Source organism: Chamaea fasciata, unplaced genomic scaffold, assembly GCF_029207755.1.
Source record: "Chamaea fasciata isolate MVZ Bird 193981 ecotype frontalis unplaced genomic scaffold, bChaFas1.0.hap1 SCAF_4, whole genome shotgun sequence".
In the NCBI taxonomy this organism is placed as follows: Eukaryota; Metazoa; Chordata; class Aves; order Passeriformes; family Sylviidae; genus Chamaea; species Chamaea fasciata.
This window is the reverse complement of record NW_027094089.1, coordinates 72,446,737-72,473,044: the sequence shown is the minus strand read 5'-3', so window position 1 is coordinate 72,473,044 and position 26,308 is coordinate 72,446,737. Positions and strand designations below refer to the sequence as shown.

The following is a 26,308-nucleotide window of genomic DNA, read 5'->3' as shown; positions in this document are numbered from 1 at the left end:
GGAATAGGTATAAAAGTGACAGAATTGGTACAAAAGTGGCAGGCAAAGACCTGGAGGAAGAAAAAAGAAGGAGAAAAGCAGTTTGTCCTTCTACAGTCAGAGCAATGGATTCATAACCGGGACACTTGAAGCTGCAAAGAATGAACTGAGAGAAGACTGCTGATGCAAATGCAATAAGGGAAAAAATCTTAAAACATTTAATAGTATCTTTTGTATTCTAGAATGTTGTTAATGACACTAACAAGACTTTCTTGAGAATTCAGACTACTTGACAGTATTAAGAAAAGTTTCTAAATCTTGAACAGATATCCATGTAAAATTCGAAATCAATTCCATTGACATATTTAAACTCACAGCACACAGCACTGTACTGATAAGCAAGTTCCTTACACACACAAAAAAAACCCCCAACAAAACAAAACAAAACAAACAAACACCACACACAAAAACCCCCCAACAAAACAAAACAAACAAACCCCACCCCCAAATCCCATACTAAGGAACAGCTAAAATTCTTCAAACTCAAGTTACATAGGTATTTGGGAATTCAGTAAATTTTTTCAGGAAACACACTAATGTAATAGGGCACCTCTTTGACTCCTCTGATCTATTTTACTTCAACTTCCTGGTTCAAATGTTTTCCATGTACAATCTTTGGTCATAAGATCTTATTCACTCTCCAGCGTAAGATGTGGCTGGCCCTGGGATCCCTGGCAGTGTCCAGTGTCCTCTCTTCTGCAAAACCTGAAAATGGGCTGTACTCCCTTGGTTTAACTATAAACAGAGCTTTCATAACTTACAAATATGTGCAATTGTTTTGCTCTTGCTACTGATTTATTTGGCAACTGATATATATGAAGGAGAGAGAGCAAAATGAACAATTTTTTGAAGACTGACGTGAGGGAAGGTTGAGGTGTCTGTACAAGGCATCTCCCCAGGGTACAGAGGGGCAGCAGATAAGAGCCTGATGTGGAACAGGTCCGACTTAGATGGGAAATTCTGGGAAAAGAGGTTGTCCAAGCTCTGCAAGTCAAGACATCCTCATGTCATGTCAAGACCAGAATTATTTTTTCCTCTGCCAAATATAATGAGGACTACTTTGCAATGAACTGAACATATTCCTCTTAATGACTCTGAGCAGGACTGTTTCTGAATAAATCCCTAATTGGTCTTCCCAAGACAAGGCAAAAATAATTACAATGTCAGATAAATACCCTGAATATTTCAGCTACCAGAACATCCAGGACTACAACCAGAGAAACAGGACAAATCAAGGAAAGAAAGAGGAAATACTCACTACCACACAGGCAGCAGACAAACCATATTAACAGTGCACTTCCCTGACTTCTAATGTATAAAAAACATTGAAAACAAACAAAAACCCCTAAAGACACTAAAGCCATGCTTAAGGATTAATCTGGAGAGTGGTAACAAGTGAAGCTTGAGAATACTGAGAGAGCTTCTCTTTAACAGAAAGGAAAGCATAAGACTGGAATGATGTTTTGAAAATCTATGCAGGAACTGCAAAAATAGTATTTTGGCAGGTTATTAACTTTTTATTGGTAACCGTAAAGAGTAGAGTGTGATCTCTGAAGCACGGAATCAACAACCAGCAGTGGAAAGTTCAAGGAAAGTGAGTACCAAGTTAGAGGCAGGATTCCTATAGAGGTGCTCTGGGTGCTACAGAAACCTCAGATTTTTAGGGGCTGGAGAAAAGCACAACTCCATAATCAATACATTGGTCAAACACAGAGTCAGTAATTTCAGCTCTAAGAAAGACTGGAATGAAAAAATATATGTATGGTGACTGGGAAATACCTGCAGATCTCAAAGTGTCTCTGGTTATAGTAAGAACAAGGGAAAGGAGATACCAAGTTCAGAAGGCTGAGGGCCAGGCAATCAAAGAATAAAATTGGAATCTTAATTATCGCATTTTCCTCAAAAGGAAAGGTGCAAGATAAAGGCTAGGATACTGATTTGGAGAAAATGAATTTTTGAAGATATGAACAGGTAGAGTTATGAAGACAGAAGCTGTGTTTGTGTTTGGAACTGACCAAAGAGTGAAAAGGAAGGAAAGGCCCAGAAGATGAGAGAGGTTAAAAGATGAAGAAAAGTCAGTGTAGGAAACAGCGTTGGAACATCTGGCAAGTCAGGAGGTGAACACACAGCCCAGCCACCAATAGCACTGAAGGAAGGGCAGGATGAACGAAGTTAAGAATGGATCAGTCTTTTCATGTGAATAAAACAGTGAAATCTGAGTTGGAAAGGTGAAGGAGAGGTACCCCAAACACTCAGTGAGGAGTGAAAAGCTGATGACAGACAGTGATGTGACTCAAGGAAAAGGAAATCAGAATATTTTGTGTGTGTTCGTGTGTGTAGAAAAGAAGGATTAAAAACCTTTGGTTTATAAATCGGGGGAAATAGCAATTAATAAGAGAAAGGTGAAAAACTATGCAGAAAATGCAAGAGAAGGAAGCTGAACAACTGGAACAAGTAGCAGAAGAGCTACAATCCCTTCCTGAACCTTTGACAGAACCAAACTGAGCCAGGAGAGGGGAGAAGGCAGACCAAAGGAGGGGAAAGGTCACACTGTGTGTTACTGTGCTCTGATTTTATAATTCGTAAGACATTAGTGAAATTATACAGAGAGAAGGAAGGGAGGGTGATGGCCAAGAGTTTAGCAGGGATCCAGAACCAGGGGAGAGCCAAGGGAGCTGTTGGGGAATGTGAAGATATGAAGTGGCTCAGTGCAAGGATAGCAGAGCTGGAGAGAGAGAGAGAGAGAGAGGAGCTGGATCTGTGTCCAGAGGAAGTGGGGCTGGCCGCAGGATTTCCGCAGGGATCCGGTGCTGCTGCAGCCCGCAGGAGGAAGCGGATGCTGGGAGCCTGCCAGGGACAGCAGTTGGTAGGGGGGAAAAAGAGAGAGGACAGCACAGTTTACCCAAGAGCTCTGTTCAAATATGTAGTTAGAGGAGGACAAACCCAGGAGTCAGAGCAAACAGGGTGAGGACCTGCAGTGTTTGCTCCTGCAGAGCTGGGCTGACTGGGGATTTCATGTCTTGCTATCAGACAGCACAGGGGGATAAAGAAAATGATGGATGTGGAAGCAGAAAATCACAATGTTAATTACCTTAAAATATCAATTATCTCCAGAAAATCTCCCCTTTGATCTGGGGAATCCCAGTTTCTCAGTGGCATAAACACGCAGAGCTGGAGGCTCATGAGCTATTCCTGCACATCTGAGCCACCTTGATCTAGAAGTGTTTTTGATCCCCCACTCACTACCACAAGTTCTCAACAGGAACAGTGAATTTTCTATCTTCAGTTTCACATTCCAGCAGGTCAACATTCAAGCAGTTCCTGTTCCCAGCCACCACACAGTTGCAGGCTTAAATACCCTCTTCCTCCTCCTCCTTCAGTCTCTGTAAGGAGCAGCAATATAAATTGTGGAACATGGGATTGCTTTCAGCACCAGTGCTGCTGAAAGATATGGGTGACATTATTTCACCAATTGAAAACTGAAATTAGAGACCGTTCTGCTGTGAGACATATGGATTATAATGCCTGCATTCATCAGATATCTCTATGTATGTATATTTACATATCTAGCAGACATAATTTCAGTTTCGCTGCACTGTAATCCAGCAATCAATGCTACCTTTCTTGGGGGAAAAAAGAAAAAAAAAATTAGGAAAGGTTACCTAAAACTACTTTCAAAAATTACTTTTTCAGTAATTACCTGGAAAATTCAACTTCAGGTGAAACAACACTGATTTTTTAAAAGGGGCTCTATACATTACCCTGTGGAAAATATTATCTTGGGTCTTAATCAATTATTCTGGGAGTTTAAATTGCAGGGCTTTTAAGTACTCTAAATCCTAAACAACATTGCAGCAGATTTTCCAAATGTTCAATATAGTGGCATTGAAGTAGCAGACTTACAAATCAGGACCTGACAATTTAGCTCCTTGGTTTTTCCCCAGTCCTCCTGAAACTCCCAGGAACTTTGCTATAGTACAGGAAATCAGATTTTGCTGGAGAGCAATGAATTTACAAATTTTTATGTATTAGACTCCATGCTGGGAGCAGTGTTTGAGGACCATGTACAGACACAGTGCAATTTAATACAAAAAAAGGGGTATTATACTAATCAGCAAATGAAAGCATGGTTCCAGCACACAGTACAAAAGTACCACAGCACATTAATTACTCAACACAATTCAGCATTTCACTTTGCATCTACAAAAATAAAAGTACTACAGTGACACAGTGTGTGCTGATTGCATATCTTCAGAAATAAAAGGGAAAGAAAATCCCACTGGAAAAACTGAAAAGAAAAAAAAAAACCTGAAAAGAATGTCAGCTACTTTGGGCAGCAGATTTAACTTTCTGGATATAATAATGAACTCTTAATTTTGGGGGTGCTGCTTAATTAAAAAGCTACCCAGAAGACCACAGATATAAGCAATATTGGTGGGTTTTGATCAATACCTAGCACAGCAATTAAAATAAAAGCCTTTTCCACAGTCTGACACTGGATATGGGGCCCATTTCTAAATTTCTTCCATTCCATAACAAGTTTTGACTTCAGCAGCTGCTTCAGTACAAAAACCCCTCGACAATATAAAGCTGCAAACTGCTGAGCAACTGGAACAAAGAATATTGACAGCACTGCTTGGGTCCCCAAAGAGAACATTTAGAAACCAAGTAACTGGAAACAAGACTTGAACCAATTCTACGGTTCATCAAACATCTGCAATAATATTTGATTCTAGTGCAGTTACTGGGAGTGAATCGGAATGTCTGTCAGGCTGGGATTAAAAATTAAAGCAAAGACCTTGGCTTGTCAGGAATTCATGTTGTTAAGGAAGAAAAAAAGGAGAAACATATATCTTAAAAGCAAAATCACTGATCAGTGGAGGATCACCACCACAATGTGACAGTGGGTTGAGAAAAGGAGGAGAAAATGTGTGTTATTTTGTCAAGGCTGATAGCCAGTTTGAAGTCTGACATTTCAGCATGCTTGAAAGCAATACTTAAGACTTTTTTACTGTTTTTATGAAGACCCAAGTGGTTTGTTACATCACTAAACTGTATGATGGGATATCTCCCTGCACACAGCAAAGCTGACATAAAATAAAAGCATCAACTAACTTACCTTAGAACAGCTTCAGAGAAGTCAGGACTGAGCTCTCAAACAAAGGGATATAAAGCACAGGTCTAGAATGGTGAGTTATGCAAAGAAAACACAGATAAAAGAATAATCTATGCCTTGGCTTATTTACCACAGGCAAACACAGAGAAGGGTGTTTAGAGTGGTCACCTCATCTGTATGAATATTATTTAAGTTTAAATAAACTAATATAATAAATTTTCAAATAAAAATAATAATAAAATAGTAGTTTAAAGAATGTTTTTCCTGATCTGTAAAGGAAGTCACGGTATTTCAGCACTTCACGGGAACAGGGGGAAGGTGCAACCAAAAGCAACTCCCATAACTTGTGCCTATTAGTTAAATCAGAATTACAGCTCAATTCTAACAATTTGTGCGAAACCAATTAACCAGGATGCGAGTATCTTTTTATGCAGCAGCCAAATGCCTGTTAGAGTTTGTAAGTCACAGCACTACCAGGAGCAATGGGTTCAAAATCTCCTTCTCTTTCATACTAAGGAAATACCTCCAAATGCAAGAAGCACTCCAGTTTCAGATTACATGATTGAGAAAACTTGAGGAGGCTCTAGGGACACATCTTCTGTGTCATGAAAAGAACTTGTAAGAAACTCTTGTATTTTTAATTTTTTATGAATAAATACGTTCAGAGATTTCCAAGTTTAATTTATTATAGGTCGGTCTCTGGAAAACAGGACAAATCAGCAATGGCACTTTAAAAACATTGTCCTGTCACTGTTTTATTTTGTACCGAACTTCACTCTGTTTTATGACCAGCTCCATTAATTATAATAATTCACAAAGTGTCTAGAATACCAAGTATTTCTGCACTACTCCTACCCTCACGTAATGTAATTTCTGAGTCAGCACCAGTAAGGGTTTCTTAAGCCTTTTTATTTCCACAGAAATCACACTTTAGGATTAACAACTCCAAACAGTATTTTGTGTTTTGGGGCATCTGAAGTTTCCCTGAAAACAGCCAGTGGAAACTAATGTCACCACCATGACCTCCAAAAAATTTAAAGTAAAGATTAGAACCTCCAGGGTGAAATAAAGCACCAAGCAACGGCACAAGAATTAAAATGTTCAAGGAAATATGTTGTCCATGAGACAAAAATGGACACATTCTACTTTTGCAGTTCCAACACCTTAATGGTCTGCTTACTCAGCAAAAGTGCAACACAGAAATTACTATCGAAAAGAGACTATTCTAACTCACAGAATTCTTCTACTGTTTAGAAGATGGTTGTGCAGAAGTGCTTACACCACCACAAACAATAATTCAGTTTCTGCTACCAGGCAATATCTTAACAACTGCAGCATTTTCCAGGCCCTGTTTAATAAAGCTGGAACACATTTTCTAAGGCTTCTAGTCGCTAATAAATCTAGTATGTAAATACATGTTTATTTCCTGTAATATTTCCTTTGACCTCAACCTGAAATTCTGAAAACTGGGAGCTATCTAATTTGAATTCCTGTGTTTTACCATAACTTTTTTAAATTAAGAAGTTCCTGACAAAACCAGGATATACCACCTCTTTTGTGTGACTGTTTTACAGAGTTTGGTTAATCCAGTATCAGGCCTGTATAAAAGGAAAAAAAAAAGGCTCTTTGTTAATAAAAGAGATTATTACTACATATAAATACCCTAAGTCAGCCTCTTGAATAGGCAGCATGATTTATGGCAGCTGGAACACCTCTGGAGTTCATCTCATGTCAGGAACAGCTGCTGCAGACTCCACATTTTTATGTCAAAAAAATAAAAGAAGAAAAGAACCACCAACAGGGTACCTATATTAACATGTACCGGTAGCTAAAATTTAGGCAGGCATAGCTGAGATTTAATTCATGATGTCAGAAACATCAGAACACAAATTACTACCTGTTTCAGCTCCTGCTCTCTTTAAATGTATTTTTAAGGCACAGAACAAACCCAGAGGTTTTACCACCTTTCAAACCTATACTTGATGTTAATAATGTTAACTGGGCCATTTCCAGTTGACACTATTAACAAATCATCACTGTTTTGCATTTGGGTAGTGGGAAAATGGAGAAAAAAGCAGAAAGTCACAAACTGCTTTAAACGTCACAAACTGCTTGAAAGTGAATAATACACTGTTGAGGGCTTTCTAACACAGAAACATGGACTAACTAAAAAATTATCACTGACAAACACTGCAGAGACTGAGGTGGGATCTAAGAGACTCTTCTGGGAGGATATGAAGGTTCTGCACAACAAAATTTGTAAGTCTGTGTGGGATTTAGCCAAAACACAGCTGAACACAGGTATTTAATTAAAAAAAAACCAAAACACCTCCATAAACCCCCAGTTCTGTCACCAGGTAGCTTGACAGACACCTGAGTGCCACAGCAGCATCACAGAGACATTTCATGGACAGGTATCTTGGACAGACAATTCAGCTGCAAGAGCTGAAGTTTAGGAAAATGTAAACCAACCAAAAATAGGCTTTTAAAAAGAATCTCAAACTACAGATTACCCTTGATATACCTATTACCCATATTGCATGAAAAATGAAAAGTTACATGTGTTTGTATGTTTTAGTGGCAACAAGAAAAAGTAGATATATTAATGATAAATGTTCAAGAACTACCCCTATGACGTGAAATGGCATCTGGTAACAGGGTAGAACACTAAAAACCTATAAAAGCCGTCTGCAATCACCCTCTTGGATACCTTAGCCTTCAATACCATTTTCTTGTGCTAATTTGGAATTCAGGAAACTGAATAGAAGCAATGTCAGTTTTACTAAGTCTATTTCTTTTTTTTAGGTACCTAATTATTTTCCACCATTCACTTGGGTCATGTTTTCTAAATAATCAGACCAAAAAAAGATTTTTTTTTTTTTTAATAATGAAAGCTTAGTTCCTTGTACAATTTAAGGAACATGATTTTGGAAACAAGAGATTCAACAGAACCCTTCACATACTATAGTGCTGCAACAATAAATAACAATACCCATCTTGTTCCTGGAAGAAGAAATTCTGCACATTATCAGGATAAGACAGCAAGGATGTCAAGTAGCTACATTTTTTCCTATTAAGAGGAAATCCAACACATGTTCTCCATACAGCAATGGGGGGACAGCAGCTGGAGCCAGAAAAATAAAGCAACTGGCAGTGGGAGTCACAAAACACCCTGTGTACACAGAGTAACATGAAACTATGAAAATACACGCCCAAGATGGAGCAAAAAGCTTCCAGCAGAGATATCTAAAGGTTGTCCAGCAGTCAACCTTTAACAATTTTGTCCTTGCAAATAGAAAATTTGAGGTTTTCTTCACAACAGAGAAAACTGGAACAGGGTTTCTTTGCCTCAAATACATACAAAAAAATCCAGATGAAATAAATTAGAAGTTTTGGTACAGAGAAGTAACTCTAAAATCGAACAGTAAACAGGAATGACCCACTGCATCTGTACTGTTTTCTGTGACCCTGCTACTGCAAATATGTGTGACTCTAATCAGAGTATTCACACATAAAATGCTACTTGACTATGAAATTGTTTGCCAGGCGAGGGCCAGAGTCCCTGGTCCTGCTGTTGGACCTGTCCAGGCAGATCCCAACATTTGTACAGAGCTGGGACAAAGCCAAAGGGGTCAGGCTCCATGGGGACTCACTGCCTGCTTTTACATATCTCACTGAAATCCTATTTGAGAAAAACTGATTTATTAAGTGAAATGTCACACTCAACTGTATGCATATGCACAGTCTGTGCATTTTTCTGCCACTCTTTTAAAAGAGAAAAGACATTAAAATTCACCTCAGGGGTTAAATTATTCCCTTAATTATCTACTACTTAAGATCTCAGTACATTTCAGACTAAAATTTAGGTCTGCAATATGGAAATTGGATCTGAAAGCAGAATTGGAAAATGTTTTCCAGATCCTTTATGTCTCAGAAAGTAATATTTATTATCCACCTTACAGAGAACTTTGTCTTCCACTTCCTATGTCAGAGAAAACCAGACAGGTCATGCACCTCTTCTGGTGTGAATTATGCACAGAACTACTTTCTTGGGTAAATGAGCCTCTGATGGGATAGAGTCTGCTGCATCTGAATTTTGTTACAGGTATCCTCCCTAAGTGGCATAAATCCAGTCTGTGGATGTTGCTGTGACAGCACTTTGGAAATGTACACTTTAGTTAAGGAGGGGTCACAATAAAACAGGCTACAAGAACAAAGTGCAGTGCAGACTTTCACCTTAAGTCAAGTTTAATATTTTTTATTCTCCTTGATTATGCCACAACCTCTACTTTTCTCTAGGGGGGAGAAGATGGAGATGAAATGTTGTATTTTGTTTATCTGTATACACTGCAGGTTTACTGTTTTCAGTGGTTATTATCATGTTTAGAATGCAGAGATCTCAAAATAAGAAACAAGATTTCCAAGCTTTCCTCTAAATGTATCCCAATCTGTGGAGCTGCACATTTGTTCCGAAGCACCACATTCTGTGCAGGCCCAAGGACCCATGTAAACACGAGTGCCTGTAACACTGAGGCCTTAATTCCGCAGAAAATTCAAAAAGACCATTATCTGTGACTCGTGTTATGTAATGTGCATCTCATATTTAGTGTGGTGTTTGGATGTGACAGTTCTAGTCAGCCATGGATATCCATGTTCCCTCCAGAGACCTCCCTGCCTTTCCTCCTCATTACTTCACTTTTCACCACCTCTCATAAGGCATTTGCTGTTCAGCTGTTCTTATTAAGAGCTGCACGTCTCCTGCAATTTGTGATCTTCAGGATTCATCTTTCATCATATTAGAGAGCAGATGGAAGTTGTAAGTCCTTGGATTTTCCAGAAATGTGCTAAGCAAGTCTGAAATGAGTCACTTAGACATATTAACAGAGCAGTCGACCTGATAACAAAATCTGTGTTTGGCATACTGTGCAGACATAAGACTCTCACTTTCACTTTTGCTTTTCATGAGGCTAAAGAAGATTGCATTTAGGTGAAGTGCCTCCAGCCCAGACAAACAGAAAAAGGAAAATGCTTCTCATCAGTGCAGTTGTGCTTAACCTGGTGCAGGCAGAGGAACGGCCACACACCAGAGTCAGCTTCGTTGTTGCTTTTTTCCCAACCTGGAAATAAAACTCAAGATAATTTTAGGAAGGATGTAATATAAGAGGGTAAGGTAATATGGCTCTTTATTTGAAGGCTTTCAGGGGCAGTTCCGGAAAGATGTCCACAAAAGCCCACCCCCACAGGGGTTGACTAAATTTTTCAGGTTTTAGGAAATTACTATAAGTGATAAAAAGCACCAATTAGGGGAACAAGTGGTGATGGAATTCCCTCCACCAGGTCAAGCCCCGTCTTTGGAGCCATTCCTTGGTACTTTGTCCATGAAAAGCATCTCAAAGAGCTGTTTTTAACCCTAGCGGCCAGGAAAAACTAAGAGAGCACTGGGGCCTTGTACCCTCTGGGGCTTGGAGTATTGGAATTTGTTTTGTCCTTCTGCCTAGGGAAAGGGCATGGAAAATTTCGGGGAAAAATAGTCACTAATACAACAGGCTACACAGCTACCAATGTATGTGCAAAGAATACAGAGAACATAGAAAAAAAAACCCAGCAAAAACCGAAACGGTATCAGTGCAAGAGCCAGAAAACACCTTTGTCCTCAGTCCAAGGAGATCCGACCAGCTAAAGTGGGACTGCTCAGTGCAGACCCCTGAACCAGAAGAATCAGGAAGGATCCTGGTATGGAAGATGAACCATCAGGAGGAAGAGCACGAGGGGGAGGAGAGTGTGTGGAGGCAGCGGGCCCTGGCAAGGCTTGACCCAGCACTTGCTTCCGATTGATCAAATGTTTGTGCAGCATTCTATTGATGAAAGGCATTATGTACAATCAGTGTTAAATATTAATGCCAGAAAATCTCCAACCCTAAATTCAGAGTTAGTCCATTTAACATTCCCAGTGTTATTAAGCTACAACTTGACCTCCTTTAGTGATGTTCTGGAGTGCAGTAAGAACATACTGTGTGCACTTTGCCATGAGTAAGGATGATCTGTATGTCAACAGTGATAAAATGTACTTGTATTTTTAAATACAAGTAGTAAAACAAAAGTTTGGAAACAGGGCATTTCTCAAAACTACTTAAACTTACAGTAGGCTGTATCTTCTCAATCTTAAAGGTGAAATAAAATCAAAATAAACAAAGCTTCTACAACTTTTGAGGCAATGTCTAAAATCTATAAGGTTTACACTTCTGTATTGAATTATTAGATTATTAAACACACCCCATGATGTGTGTATATGCATAAGTGCTTTCACTTGTAAAACAAAAATATCCTCTCTCCTCTGAAACCTCGATTTTAAGTCCATCCAAATGATAAAGTTTAAAATTTAAACTGTAATACAGCTTTCACTATAGTAGCATAAATAATCCATTATAGAAAATGAAAAAATTAAAATTTGAATGAACAGAGTTCATTCAATTGCAAGACATTTTACACAGGATACATTTAACAACATTACTCTGAGAAATGGCTGAAGTTAACAGTTGTTCACCAGGACAACCACACAGGAAAATATATTGCAGTACCCTGGGACTTCCATTGAGCTGGTCAGAAATTTCCTGTGGAGCCTTCTTCCAGGCAATGACACATGTCCCAAATTAGGAGCAGGTGGACCTCAGCTTTGTTTTAATTATAAAGAAACCCCTGACTTCAGAATGCAGAGAAATAAATCCATGGAGACACCTATCATGAACTAAAGTATCTAGTAAGTTAACAGTCTGTCTACCAACATTAAAGAAAAAAAACAAACTTACTCTAGAAGGCTGTGAAGCAACCTGAGCATTCCAGTCACTTCCCTTTGCCTTTCAACCTCTAACTCACCCAGTGAACTCCACATTATCCCTTCAACTACTCACTTCTCCCTTAACTTCCTGAGCCTTCACATCCCCCTCCTCTCCTTCAAGCAAAAGAAAACCAAATTTTATCCAATTTCATAAATTTGACATGGTCCTGCATACAGTGTATATAAATCTTTTTGGTGCTCCACTCTTAATAAATACTTTTTTTCACACAGAATGTTCCCAAAGCCTGCTCTCACTAAAATGGCTGTGATCTCCCATTGTTTTCAATGAAAGTGAAGCTAAAATGGTTGTTAGAAAAGAAGAAAAAGAAAAATGTCCACTGCCTCCCTCTGGGAACCATGAAAGAGGAGTTAAATTACCTTTGGGGAAATGCAGGTTCCTTATCCTGTCCGAGGCTTACACTGAGCTCAAACTAATTAACCATTTTACTTCTAAATTCCAAGGAAATTAAATATTCACTCAAAGCAGAGCAATTGGAATTTTGGGGAGGAAATGCTGCTTGTTCTCTCTAAAACAAGTGGCTGAGTTCTCACATTAAAAGAGAAGCAATGCACAAAATTACCTGGAAATTACCTCTATAAAGAGAAAAATTATGTTGGATGTAAGAAGCAACACATTTTTCTATCAGAGCTTACAATTAACATTTGTGACATAGAGCAGTTCTAATACAAGCATTATATTTTCGCCTAATTTATGGGAAGAAATGATGAAGGAGGATGAGCAGAACAAGCACATCTTTTCTCCTCGTGAAAATGTGAGAACAAGAATTCAACTGGGGGATTTCTTAGCAGGAAGCAGGAAATTAATCCTGATTTTCCTGCAAAAGGCGTCTCTGCAATCCAAGGGAAGTACCAATTGCTCAACTTCAAAAAATTTCTGGTGAACCAACAAAAAGTTTCATACTCTTGGAGATCCAGTGGAACATTCTGATATTCACTTATAAACATCTGATACCAGCCAATGTTGTTTGCAGACTTTGAGAGTAGAGCATGCTTTTAACTAATCCTTTCCACAACAGTTGCATTAAGGAACAGCTACTGAACAATAAAATTAAGGAGCTGGGAGACTGAAGCAGCCCAGCTCATCTGTGTAAATTCTATGTAAGGCCTTCGGGTAGAGACCCACACTGTCCTCCCCAAATCTCCCAGTAAGCACTGGCCTCCATGCTGACAAAACAGTGCTCCTACACCAAGGGCAAGAATTCTAAACATTTCTCCAGTTTTTCACATTCACAGCATTTTTGGCTGCGCACACAAGGAAGTCAAGGATGCACCACCTTGTGAGATTATACCGAACAGTGTTCTGCAAAAAAATATGGTTCATTATTTGTTTATTGTTGTGCAATCTTCAACCATATGGTTTTACTCAATGTTTTCAGGTATGTAATTTCAAAGCAAATACAAATTCTTGGATTTCTTCTGGCTTCCATATCTAAGAACACATTTTACTGCACATATACCTGAACAGTGTGAGACATGATCTCTACATAATGAAATGAGCAGTAAAGAAAGCTATTTCATTCAAAATTAAATATGAATGCTACTTACAGAGAAGGAAAGAATACAATTTTAACTATGAATGTACGAGAGGAAATGCTTTTCACTTCCCTATTAACTACAAAAAGAATGATACAGCCACTTAATAAATTTCTTCTACTTTTAAGAAATAACCTGTTCTCCACCTGGACACAGGAAGCATCAACAGAGTAGACTAATTAATTGTCTGAAGAACATATTCTGAGGGTGAAATCACTGACTTAGTGATGATCAGTAAACATACAAACGGCCTTCCATAACTTTCTGGAATCTGGGTAAGGAATTAACATGTAAATCAGATCTCCAGCGTTGCCTCTGGTACAAAAGCCCTGGAGCAAGGCAGGACAACATATCATCTTTTGCCCTTCTATGGGAGGACGAGGATGATGGGGAGTTTTTTTTTCTTAATTTCTGTTTTAAGCAGAAGGAGTTTAACATGCATTCTCCACAGAAACTGATAGCTGAAAACCAGACCTAGAACTCCATTTTCAGGAATAAGCCTAGAAACAAATGCTGCCCTAGCTAGGCTGCCTACAGAAGGTCGCAGTAGCAAGAGATGGGTCAGGCAATCAAGAATGAAAACAAGTTCCTTCATCCCTGATGCACAAAAGGCAGAGAAGGAGGACAGCAGTTTAATGAAGCCAAAAACCAAACGGTCCTTGTGGGAGAAGTCTCACAGGCTTTTCATAGTAATCTGTAGTCCAAAACAGACATAAAAGTTTTCATAACACCTCAAATACTGAGTACTGATAATGATTAATTAAGGGGACTTGGGGCATTTAGAGTGTACAAGCGCCTCTTAGCTCTACTGAAGGAAAATGGGTCCAGAGAAGAAAGTAGTAATTTCTCTCCCCATAAAACATAGAAATAAATGCAGAGACCAAACTTTTCTGAAGAGAGGTGCACAGAGTGATCAGCCATCTCAAATGCCAAAACACTCCACTCAGTAACATCTAGGAGAATTTTATTTCTATACTTATGACCTTTAAAAGGAATAATCTGGACAAAACCGATGACAGCACTGTCTTTGGTACACTCTACAACTCTTGGTGACAGAGCTCAGCACTGAACTGTGCCAACAGAGCAGAGGACATGTGGGTCCAGCTCATGAGGCTTTTCAGACCCTGGGGCAAGGAGTGTCTCCGGCTTGTTACCCTGTGCATTACATGGAATTCTTCTGGGAGACACAAACACAAACCAGACACCTTTGCCCATACCACAAGTGATCTTTCAAAGAGCTGAGGAGAAGAACTTACCAAACCTTACCTGTAAAATAATCAAGATTTTAATACAGCTATGTGTGAGAAACAGTGAAGCCCTTCTTTGCACCAGCACCACATGGAAAAACTTCCAATGCCAGGAACGTGAGATAACAGGAGCATAGGAATTTCTGGACAGTAAAAATATCTTAACTGCTATGTACAGAAATCATCTTGTAAGGAAGGATTTTCAGGTACCACCCTTTTAAACCCAGAGATGGGGTTGAATGGCCAAGGAAGACCAAGACGGTGATTTGTGGCCACCAGAGGAAGGGGTGCTGCTAAAAATCCAGGTTTTATTTCCCCTTTTGCACCCAGTTTTCAGCTTGGAAAGAAATAGAAAGAGATGCATGTTGGAATTTGCTTCTCTCAGCAGATCTCAAAATGTGGAAAAATGAGCTCTTAACTAGAGAGGTGAAGAGATCTCCTCAGGATACTGCGAAAAAACAAACCATTCTACACTGAAGACTGAATTTTGCCTCAGACCATCCATGTACCTGATTTCTCACAAGACTTCAAAGTGTGCAGAGGTTTTCCTCCAGGAAAAAGTAAAGTAACAGGTACCCAGAAAATAATCACGGGGATCTTTCTGCTTCAAGTGAAGCTACTCCTACTGAAATGCCTGCAGTATTAACAGGATGGGTGACAAAGCAACAGGTTTCTTTCCTGAGTTACCTGAAACAATTTCCAATTCTACATCATATATCTCAAAACTTCCAGGCCAGGACCTATCTCCCTGATCCAGCACATGCACATTCATGACATGCATCTTTTCAAACCTAAAAGAAATTATAAAAACGTACGTAATCAGTTCAGAACCTTATTCACTCAAAAGAAAACATATCCAGTGGCAAATCTTGACAGAAAATAAACATATCATTTATTTTAAACACAGGGAAGCTGCAAATCTTAAACTCAGGATGAGCATGGAAAATCTTCTTATAAAGCCAGAATAGGGCTTTGCTTTTCTATTTGGTAGATTTTTAGTAAATGAGCATTGTAGCGCTACAAGCGACAATGCACTGTCTGAAGGAGGAGAGAAATCAAACAGCATTAATCTTACAGTTGCAGTTTAGATAATGTAAAACTTATAAGTAAAGTTAAACTCAGTCTTCCTCTGTATTCATTTTATGAGTCAACCTGTGTGTTCCAGCCTGACTCGGAGCTACGCCAAGTGAGGCAGCAATATTTCCAAATCATTAAATCATCTGCAAGTGCTTTCCTCCTCCATCAAGCATTCCTAAGCCTTTCTCTTTCCCTCTCTCTCTCTCTTTCTAACAAAAGCAAAGACAAGATTATTTCCTATCCAAACACAGCCCACTCAGCTACAGCTGCCATGTCTGCAGCAGCCAGACCACGCGCCCCTTCAGCAGGAACGGTTTTTCTTAGGTCAAGTGGAACACATGCCTAATAAAAAATTCTGAATTGCTTGTATGAATTAATAAACAAGCCTTCTGTACTGCTTTGTATGTACAATAACAGTTTTCAGATATGACAGAACAGCTACAAATGCTCTACTACTTGACCTGCAACATGGGAGCAGAGTTTTGATTTACCAGCCCCCTCAGCCTTGGCAGGAGCCAGAATCCAGCAGTAGCTTTTGATGGTCCCCACTGATGCTGGGATTTTGACCCTTCCACAGTCAATCGCAAGACACTGTGTAGATCAGGATTTCACTTAATACATGTTCATCTTCCTCTGCTGTGAGAACTGCTTGGCTGTATCCTAATACCATTTTCTTGTTCTTTGACATGAGTTTACAATGCTACCTTAAAATATCAGACACAAAAACCATGATGAAGACTGTCCTAAGCAAAACCTAAGTGATAACAAGGAGCATTGTGAGTCTTGTGAGGGATTAAATGAATGTCCCAGTTGTGACAAAAACAATGCAAAGCTTTTCCTGCCACCTTAAAATATTGAGAGAATGGGTTTTACAAACACCAGGTGAATTAATTTCTAAAATTAATCAAATTGTTTATAAAATAAGTGTTCATCCTGTCTCGATGTGCAAATAGAATACTATGATTTTATCTTTTCTTCCTCAAACACAACTTTATACAATAAGTTAAATATTCAATCACAGAATTGTAGGACACACAGAACCTGCATTTTCTCACTTTTCTTGAATTATGACAGTACACATCATAAATGAAGATGGAACTGAGCAAGAAGGCCATGTAATATTCCAAGGCCTCTAGAAATTAGAAATGCTAACGGAACATGCTAAAGGAAGTTTCTAACTACTTTGATTCACCTACTCAGATTCTTAGAATACCTCTAAATTTACATTCAATAGTGAACTTACTAATCAGTTAAAATCTCCTGAGCTTAAATGTTTGGGGACTCCTTTTAGACTCCAAATGCTTTTTCACTGAAAATTTCCTCTTGCTGATTGTGTTGTTTCACAATTTTGTTTCACAACAATATTTACATTTTTCAGATTTTTGGCTTTTGTTACATACACTTTATTTTGAGAACACAATGTCCTCCACTGAAGTCAACCGTTGTGCTTTGGATCTCCCCAGATTTAAAACTCTAATGTGATTCCTCACGGTCTTACATTATTCCTGTGACAACTGCTCCTTCAGTGGTGAATAAAACTTTCCTCTAATAACAAGGAATCAAAATACTAAGTAGTTAATACTAATAGCTAAATGTCCTATTTTTCCAACAATTTTATATTTAAAATAGATTAGGACAAAATGACCACAGCTATTGTACTTGCAAGAGACATTTTATTTTTAATTTGAGGAATGTGCCTTACTAAGTTGGCTGACGTTAACAACTCTGTGGGTACAGAATGTCCCTAAATTTTGCTCCTCTCTCTGATAATTATCTATTCATCTATTAATTACGTTTAGTGGTCAGTGTAGCCTGGACATGACTGTGCGACATTGTCCAAGCCTCTTAACCAGCCACCCTCACAATTAAACCACCACTACGGGGTGTTAAGGAGACATTGGTGAAAGATGCTGGATATCTCTGACTGTGCTGGTGGTGCATTCACAGTCCAAGGTGCTGTTTACTGCAAATAAGGCAAGATCACTATTAGCTCACACATTGTAGGATGCCAAGCCATTACCAGATTTTGACAAGAGAAAATGGAAAATGGTCACTTTGCTGAATCATTTCTGCTGTTCCTGATCTGTGTTTGTAAGACACTGGGCTAGGGCAGTCTAATTCCGGTTTTATCTGTAGAAATATTTTTTGGCAGCAAATAGACATTATTTGTGAGACAGACCTAGAAAAGACTCAAGGAAAAAAGTTTCACCGTTGATTGTGAGAACTACTTTCACCCAAGACCCTCCCTGTTGTGTTTTGAACTAAGTCTCAAAGGCAACAAAAACTGTCATGAAACTTCTGCCCTTTATTCCTCCTGCTGTCTTGCTGATTTTGCATTTAACTTATTTTTTGATGCTTGATTGTTTATTAGGATGAAAAATCTTCAGGCTACTTCAGGATACAAAAATATATGAACCACCCTAGTTCCAGCCAGGGTGGTCCTGACAGAAGCCAGAGATCAACTTCATCTACAGAATGGTCTTTTCTTTAGCACTGACAGAGCACAGATGTTTGGGTAGGTCACACCCATGCTTCCATCTGTCCTGTGCCTTTGTGACCAGCCTCATGTGTCCACAGCATGGGGGACAGAAGAACACTCTTTATTCAGCATTAACACGTGGGACAGCACCTTGATCTCTGGGACAGCTTCCAGGAGTCACCCATATTGGGCTGGCAATTAAAGAATTAGGAACTCCTAATTCTAAGGCATCCCCAAAAAACTGTGAGTTACATATGACCACCCTGTGTTTCTGAGCCACTGCAGTGCAGAAATACTTCTCCATCACATTTATACATGCAATTAATGAAGCCATGGTAAAGACACACAACACTTACGTAGTCATGAAAGGCTTTTGCTTCACTCGAGTGTTCACATGTTTCTCGTCTTTCTGGAGCTGCACAGTAGAGATCCCAGAACACACTGCAAGGGAAGAGGTTACGGGGATGGTGAGGGTGTTACTGTGATGTTCATGTGTACTTCATGGCACACACACACCCAACATGGATGTTCCTACACAGAAATGTCACTTTCTCTCCAAAGGATAGGAACACTCACCTCTAAGGAAGAATTTAGATTTGTAAATCATCTGTGAGGAACCAAGTCCTTTCATCTGATTTCTGAGGCAAGCAGTGCTGTACTCCTTTAATACCACTCCATTACAGACCAAGAATCTGGTCTAATATATACGAATACAACAAGTATTCGTATATACGAATACAATGAGTATTACTGTGCATTTACTCTTATCTCTCTGGCAACTGCTCAAATGACTTCCATAAAGCATGGGAAGGAACGAATTCGTAACAATATGGAAAGAAAGAAACTAGAGAGAAAACTGGGAATCCTTTCATGGTCAAGGTTCATGAAATCACAGAATTACTTGAATTGGAAAGATTTAGAGCCCAACCAGCCCCCACCACTTTCCACTATCCCAGGTTACTCCGAGCCCTGTCCAACCTGGCCTTGGACACTTCCAGGGATGGGGCTGCCACAGCTTCTGTGGACAAACATCCAGTCCTGTGTTTAAAGCAAAGCTTCCTGGGGATCTGGTGCCTGGGCAAGCACAGAAAATGCACGGGCATGTTCTTAGGTCATAAAGAGTGAAAGGAAGGGTATTATGGGACATCATCCCATTGGTCTTCCCCCACAAACTCCTTCAACTAGAGTTATATACCAATCAGTTCTACCACAAAATTTCTGGAATGAAACTGTGTGTATGCTGGAATGACTTAATATAACATTTGATAATAAAATTTGTTGGAGTTTCATAGCAGTTTTTTGCTGATTTAGACTTAATCCTCTACAACTTAATCCAATGCCATAATAGGGATATATGGACAATTTGAGCACTCTGCTGCAGACAATCAAAATTAAGGATAATGCAGACATTAGAGATAAAAGGGACACTTTCTTTCGAGGCTTCCATCACACAGCAAAAGCTGTGAAAGAATGGTCAAAGAAGGATACCCCATTTCTCATGCAGCTTGCAAATCACTTGGGTTCAAATGGGATCATTTCAAAACCTGTGAATTCTTGTACTCCTGACAGTTGGGCATATTCTCTGCACTTCTGCATTCCTTCAAACACAGGCTTGTTGGATATATTAAAATAATGAATAAACACCACAGCTACACAGCAGTGCCTGTGAGCCCCCTTCTCCCCCGGGGAATTCTACACACACAGCTATGGACTGCAGACTGAGCAAGCTCACATCTACACAGAGTCTCTGTATTTACTGCATTTTCTTTCCAAATGCAAGTATTTATGATACACAGAATGAGTCCTTAGCTGCAAAATGTGCTAGAAGGTGGTGAAGAAGGAAAGCCCGGCTACCTTCTTTCTTATCAATGTATTATGCACGATTTCTTTTTTTCTGTATCCAATATCCAGTATGTTTTTCTGCTATTTCCTTTTCTGTACCTAATTTTCCTGTACCTAATTTTCTGTTATGGTATTCCTTAACAGGAGAATGCTTCTTAATCCTGGTCCTCTTGTTCTTTTTACAGTGTTCACCTGAATTTCTTGCCTCCAGCAGCTGGAACTGGCCATCATCAACACATTCTAAAAAAAAATCAGAGGAGAAGAAAACTGGTACTTACCACCACCAGGAATGCAAGAATCCAGGGGGCTCCCCCAGTGTGATGTTTTTTTCCCATCTTATCTAAAACAAAATAATAAAAACACAGGTGTACATTCTTGTGATCATTGTGACTAAAAAGCATTATATAATTCAGATAGAAAAAGGATCAGGAAGAGAAGATTACATGGTTATGAGATGCTTTACGGTCATCAATTTGGATGCCATATTTACTTACGTTTTTACATTTATTGATATAACTGATACTTAAAATTAGCTCTTCCTATGCTAGGGAAGCATAGTTTAGAATCAAAGTTTTATTCTTTGGGGTTTTTAAAATTCTGGACATACTGTGTATTATTTTAAGGTCAAAAAATGCATGATTTAAAAAGTGATTATAAAGTACCCTTAAAAGCTGCAATCTTTTCCCATTTGTACAGGACTGATGCTGTGGATTCAGCAGGTGGCACTCTTCCCCCCGCAGCCAGGGCCAGCAGAGTTTTATAATCCCCAAGGAGTGCTTCAGTCACAGGTAATGTGGCGAAAGCAAGGCAGCACCACTGCCATAGCCCAGCTCCCACCACCCAGGGAAAATGTACAGCTACTCAGGCTTGCCTTCCTCTGCTGACAAAGCTCTCCTCAACACCTGGACTGCCTGGGACTTCCTTCCCACCGAGGAAACTGGGTTTCTTTGATGCTGTTTTCAGAGGAAATGCAGTTTAAGAACTCTCACTCCTGAATTCAAACTTTTGTTGTTGATCAGGGAACCCATCAGACAACACCATCACAGCAACTGCATCTGTCTCTCTGCAAAACTTCCCAAATGTTGTACCTTAACTATAATCACACAACCACCTTTTCAATGCCAGTCAGTAACTTATCCTTAACTCCAAAATTAAATAGTTTGGGCTATAATAAAGCCCACCTAACACTGTCCAGACGAATGTCTCATCTTAGAACTTGGTGCATCTAAGGCACTGTGTGCACTGCAAACTCCTTCAGTTACAAAAACACACAGCATCATTTCCTGTCAAACTCTGTTAAAAAAGGAGTTGTTAAAAGCACAAACCATATTTTTCTCTAGAGACAGAAGCAATGGCAGACAATAAGAAGGTTATTTTAATTAAATGTTTAAACAGCCTTAATATGAAAGGAATTAAATAGATAGATCCATATACATATATGTAAAAATACATTAAAGCTGAATAACGAAGGTAGATATAGTGTTCATACTGCATGGGGCCTTCCTAAGGCTGGCATTTTTCAAAGAGGCTTAAGATTCTCAATTCACACAATTTCCACATCCAATTCTTAGGAAATTTAAACACAAACAAGTTTTGTCAATAGCAGAATATGAAGCCCATACACCTAAAAATGTTGTTTGGACTTACATGAAAATCCATATATAAAATCTCAAACATGAAGAAACCTAATGCAATTTTGATATATTATATAAACACAACTATTAAAAAATAATTTTTTTTTAAATTGTTTATAAAAGATAACCTTGAGCCACTATCACTTGATTTGGTAAAGCTGGCAGAATGAAAACCAACATTCCTCACACTGTAGTTAATACACAAAAAACATATTTTACTAAGTTCCTGCTTAAGTGCTGGCAGAAAAATATGATGAACATTTGAAAGCCAAAGCCACTACAAAGGTACTACATACTCTTCAAATACACTTCTCTGAGGCACAGCTGTTCCTCATGTGCCCTAGGGAATGTCTCGGAAAGACTTGTATTAATAATCAGGAACACACAGTACCTCTGAGAAGGTTCAAAATAACATAATGAAGAGATGCATTGTACAACCACAATGAAAAAGGGGCTCCTGAAGCAGAAATATCATTCACTTAGGAGTAAAAAATAACTCTGTAAAGAACACCCACATTATGTCTAAGCAGTGATTGTTTCCTTCAAAGCAGGGCCTGGTGAGGAAATTACCCAGTTCAGGTCTTTTGTGGGTCCTGGGACATACGCCATCTTGAGAAACTGATTGGGAGAAGGAAATTGAAGGGAATGTGGAAGTTTGGGACTCTTTTCAAGGATTTTTGTTTTGTTTTTTTCAAAATATCCATACCTGTGTCTAACACAGCAGATGTGGTGTGTCTGATCAATGGGACTTACCAAGAATTGTTATTTATAGAATAAAAGTTTTCACTGTCAAGTATACTGGTAAAGCTCATAGCCAGGGAATGATTAACTGGGAAATGCCCACCAACCTGGTCTAGCCAGGCTAATGCAATGATTCAAGGAATCCAATCCTGGAATCTGACTTCCAGGATAGAAAATACATGGGATAACGATCAGCTCTTCAAGGGAAGCATACAAAAGTCAAACTAGACACAAAGCATGACAAAAACACTGGGATGTTCAGGACAACCATCCCTAAGTTATAGAGCATCACAGTGGATTCATGGATATCCAACTTCTATTTGCCTTTAATTTGGTTTCATTCCTCTGAGCCACAGTCCCTGGCAGATCTGTCAGAGAGGGCTCTTAACCTTTAGACACCACTAGTTGCCCTACAGCTCAGACAATTTCTGTGTGCTTTTGTTTTAATCCCCAACACTCAGCTTCAGAGTTACTCTGAACTGTTTAACTTTAAAATGAAACCCACCTAAACTGATAGACCATCCAACATAGCAGTCACAGGATTATTCACAAGAACTGTCAGTACTGCTGCACTGCTAGTTAGTGAGGGAAGTAAACTCACAGCTCATACCTCATACCCACTCTATGCACTACTAATTGTCCCTGACCGGGGTTGACCATCTCTTGATGAGTACAAGTCTTAATTTTGAACATTTCATATATCCTTAAGTTTCATTGTTTAGACCTAAGAGCTCCTCTGTAACTCAAGACTGAATTAGTTTTAAAAGCTAAGTTTCAAGACACTGTATTCAATGTTTTCAGGAAATCCAGGTGTCATACAAGCTATGCTTCTGCCAAATGTTCATTTCACAAATACACCATAAAAACAAAGATAAACAAAATTTACCTTGTGCAATACCTTATTTACAAATGATAGCTGTTTTGGAAAAGCCAAGATGATACCCTACATTATTTTATTGCTTACTTTTCCAATGCTTTAACACAGAGATAAAACAATTGTCAAAAACATGCTTTACTATAAACAAAAACTGATCCTACTACAATTCTATCCTTTTTCCTTATCTCTGCTTTGTCAGTTTTGTGTAAACATCACAAACAACTCTCCAGATTTTCATTTTTCCCTCTCCCATCTCCAAAATGTCATCACCAGCATAATAATTTTATTAGCTTTTGGAGGAGGATCAATTAAAGCAGCAAATTTTCCTAGGACAATATCTTGCCTATTTTTTCCCAACTTCTGCTTTCTATTCCTATTATTACTACTACTACACTATTGTTATTACCATTGTTGTTATTGTTGTTGTTTTTATTATCTTATATGTTCTTGTCAAAGATTAAAAAGAATAATAAACCCAGAAGACTTCAATGTGTTCAGCAAACATTTGTATCCTAGGACAAAAATAAAATGCTGAGGAGATATAATTTACTTCAAACTTCAAAAGATGCACACAAAGTGTTAAAAAAAGGTCTTTAAAAACCCCCAAAACTACTGTGTAAAGGTAAAAATTCCATTAGCAGTTGCAAATGTTTAAAAAAGCAGGACCGAAGTGGTTGTGGCCACCATTGATTTAACAGATGAAAAGAAGTGAAGTGGTTAAAAGCATGGTGAGAGCAGAGAGAGATGAGCAGTGCTTCAGAGGAGAACTGATAGTGTATGACAGTGGGATATAAAATACATTTAGAAGGGCCCATCATTCACAATTGGAGATATCAATAGTAAGTTAAAAGGTCATCAAAACTGAGTACCATTGAAGTGTTCTCCAACATGCCCACTTATTAGAGAAAATAGATTAATCTTCCCCAGTGTAGAATGGGGATAACAAACCACAGCAAAAATAGTTACACAAAATCTTGTAAAATGACATGGCAAACTGGGCTCCAGAGCATCAGGAACAGTGGATTAAGGTGAACTGATACCCAAGGTTCTCACTGCTTTTATTCCAGACCAAATCATATTTATTTCACTTGCAGGCCTCAGAAGTAAAAAAAAAACCCCAAAAAACTCACCTCTGATAAAAATGTCTGGGCTGATTTCTGTGCTCCTACATGGAGCAGATATTCATATACGTACAGCGCTAATCTGAAAAACAAACAGGACAATATTTAGTATTGTGCATTTGTTTGCTCCTCTTCTTCAAAAGTAAAGGATTATCACAAGCTTGAGGTATGCCCCACTATCTTCCACAAACCACAATGTACTGAATGTGCCAAATCTATTAACTCTACCAGAATTTTTCAACTAGACATGTAGGACAATCTGACCAGAGGTGTTTAAATAGTCATTAATTAAAACATTATTAAGCCCCCAAATTACTTAATGTCAACATTTTTAATATTTGGACAAGTGCCCAGTGAGCTAACAAGTGACCCTGTGCTGCTCTGAGGGAGCATGCTTACTGTAAATACAATATATTCATATAGGATCAAAAGCATGATTGCTTTTCCAGGTCAATGTTTTAAACGTGGAATGTGTCAAGCTGTTGGCACACTTGAAAAACTGCCCTGTGGTTTTTCCAAAGAACATGGAAACTTCAGGCTGCATCAGGAGAAGGGATGGCAGCCTTGATGCACAGAACAGCCAAACAACCACAGCTCTGCAGCAAAGAGAAAACGGATACTGAGATTCATCCAGACCTGGGCTCTGGTGGCAGCAGAGCTACAAACGACTGTCATAGCTCCAGTTGACTCCCCAGAGCCTCCTGTTTGTCTGTCTGTGAGCCTCCAGGGTTTCCAGAAGGAGAAGGAGAAGGAGAAGGAGAAGGAGAAGGAGAAGGAGAAGGAGAAGGAGAAGGAGAAGGAGAAGGAGAAGGAGAAGGAGAAGGAGAAGGAGAAGGAGAAGGAGAAGGAGAAGGAGAAGGAGAAGGAGAAGGAGAAGGAGAAGGAGAAGGAGAAGGAGAAGGAGAAGGAGAAGGAGAAGGAGAAGGAGAAGGAGAAGGAGAAGGAGAAGGAGAAGGAGAAGGAGAAGGAGGAGATCTTTCGTATTTGCTACTTCCACTGTTTCTAAGAAGTAAAATGCATTTGAATGCACCTAGTCATATACAGCTATTCTAATTTGAAACATTCTTACTATCCATTTCCAAAAAACCTGTAGATAACTACACAAAGAGGAGAGGGACAGGATCTGTCTTCCTGTTCAAAACCCCATGCCATAGGGTGACCTGTGTGATCACTGTCATCATGACTCTGATGGAGCAGTAATTATTGCAGTGACCTATCAAGTATGAAATTTTAAAATCTCAGAAAGGCCTTCCCCAAAAATGGTTTTCACTAATTGTTTGTACTTTGCACATGTAATACATGCACATATTACTTTACTCTGTCCAACTTCAAAAGCAAAGATGTACATTTTTTCTCAAATGAAATCTATATAATTTGTTACTAGTTTTAGTTTGAACTCTATAAGTACTGTAGGGAGAGAGGAACTCTTAAGAGTTGGCTTAATTCCTCCCAGTTCAACTACCATGCAAAATTTTAAGCAATAAATGTTGTAGACTAAATCTACGACAGATGTAAAAGACAGAGAAGAAATGCTTTTCTGCCACAGCCAATACATCCTGAATATCTAGTAATGCTTTAAAGCACCTCATTCGTCTTATGAGAGTCCCTTTCTTGTTCTTATTTGAACATGAAGCCTGCAGTCCAGATAAAAGGGTCTGTGTGACCACATCTTCCTGCCCTGTGAAGGAAAGTGAAACAACACAACTCCCAGGTTTGCTGTGGGGGGTTACAGCATCCCCATGAGTC

General features: G+C 39.0%; 1 protein-coding gene across 4 annotated transcripts in view; it reads right to left on the bottom strand.

The window, feature by feature from the left end:
- The window catches only part of SSBP2 (single stranded DNA binding protein 2), a 137,607-nt gene that overhangs the window by 79,866 nt on the left and 31,433 nt on the right, over window positions 1-26,308 (bottom strand). For all 4 annotated transcript variants that reach the window (XM_066181951.1, XM_066181952.1, XM_066181953.1 and 1 more), the window contains exons 2-4: window positions 24,572-24,644; window positions 20,468-20,529; window positions 18,704-18,788 (exon numbers count right to left, since the gene is read on the bottom strand). In XM_066181951.1, the coding sequence (XP_066038048.1) occupies window positions 18,704-18,788; window positions 20,468-20,529; window positions 24,572-24,644 (220 nt within the window). The remainder of the gene's footprint in view (window positions 1-18,703; window positions 18,789-20,467; window positions 20,530-24,571; window positions 24,645-26,308) is intronic.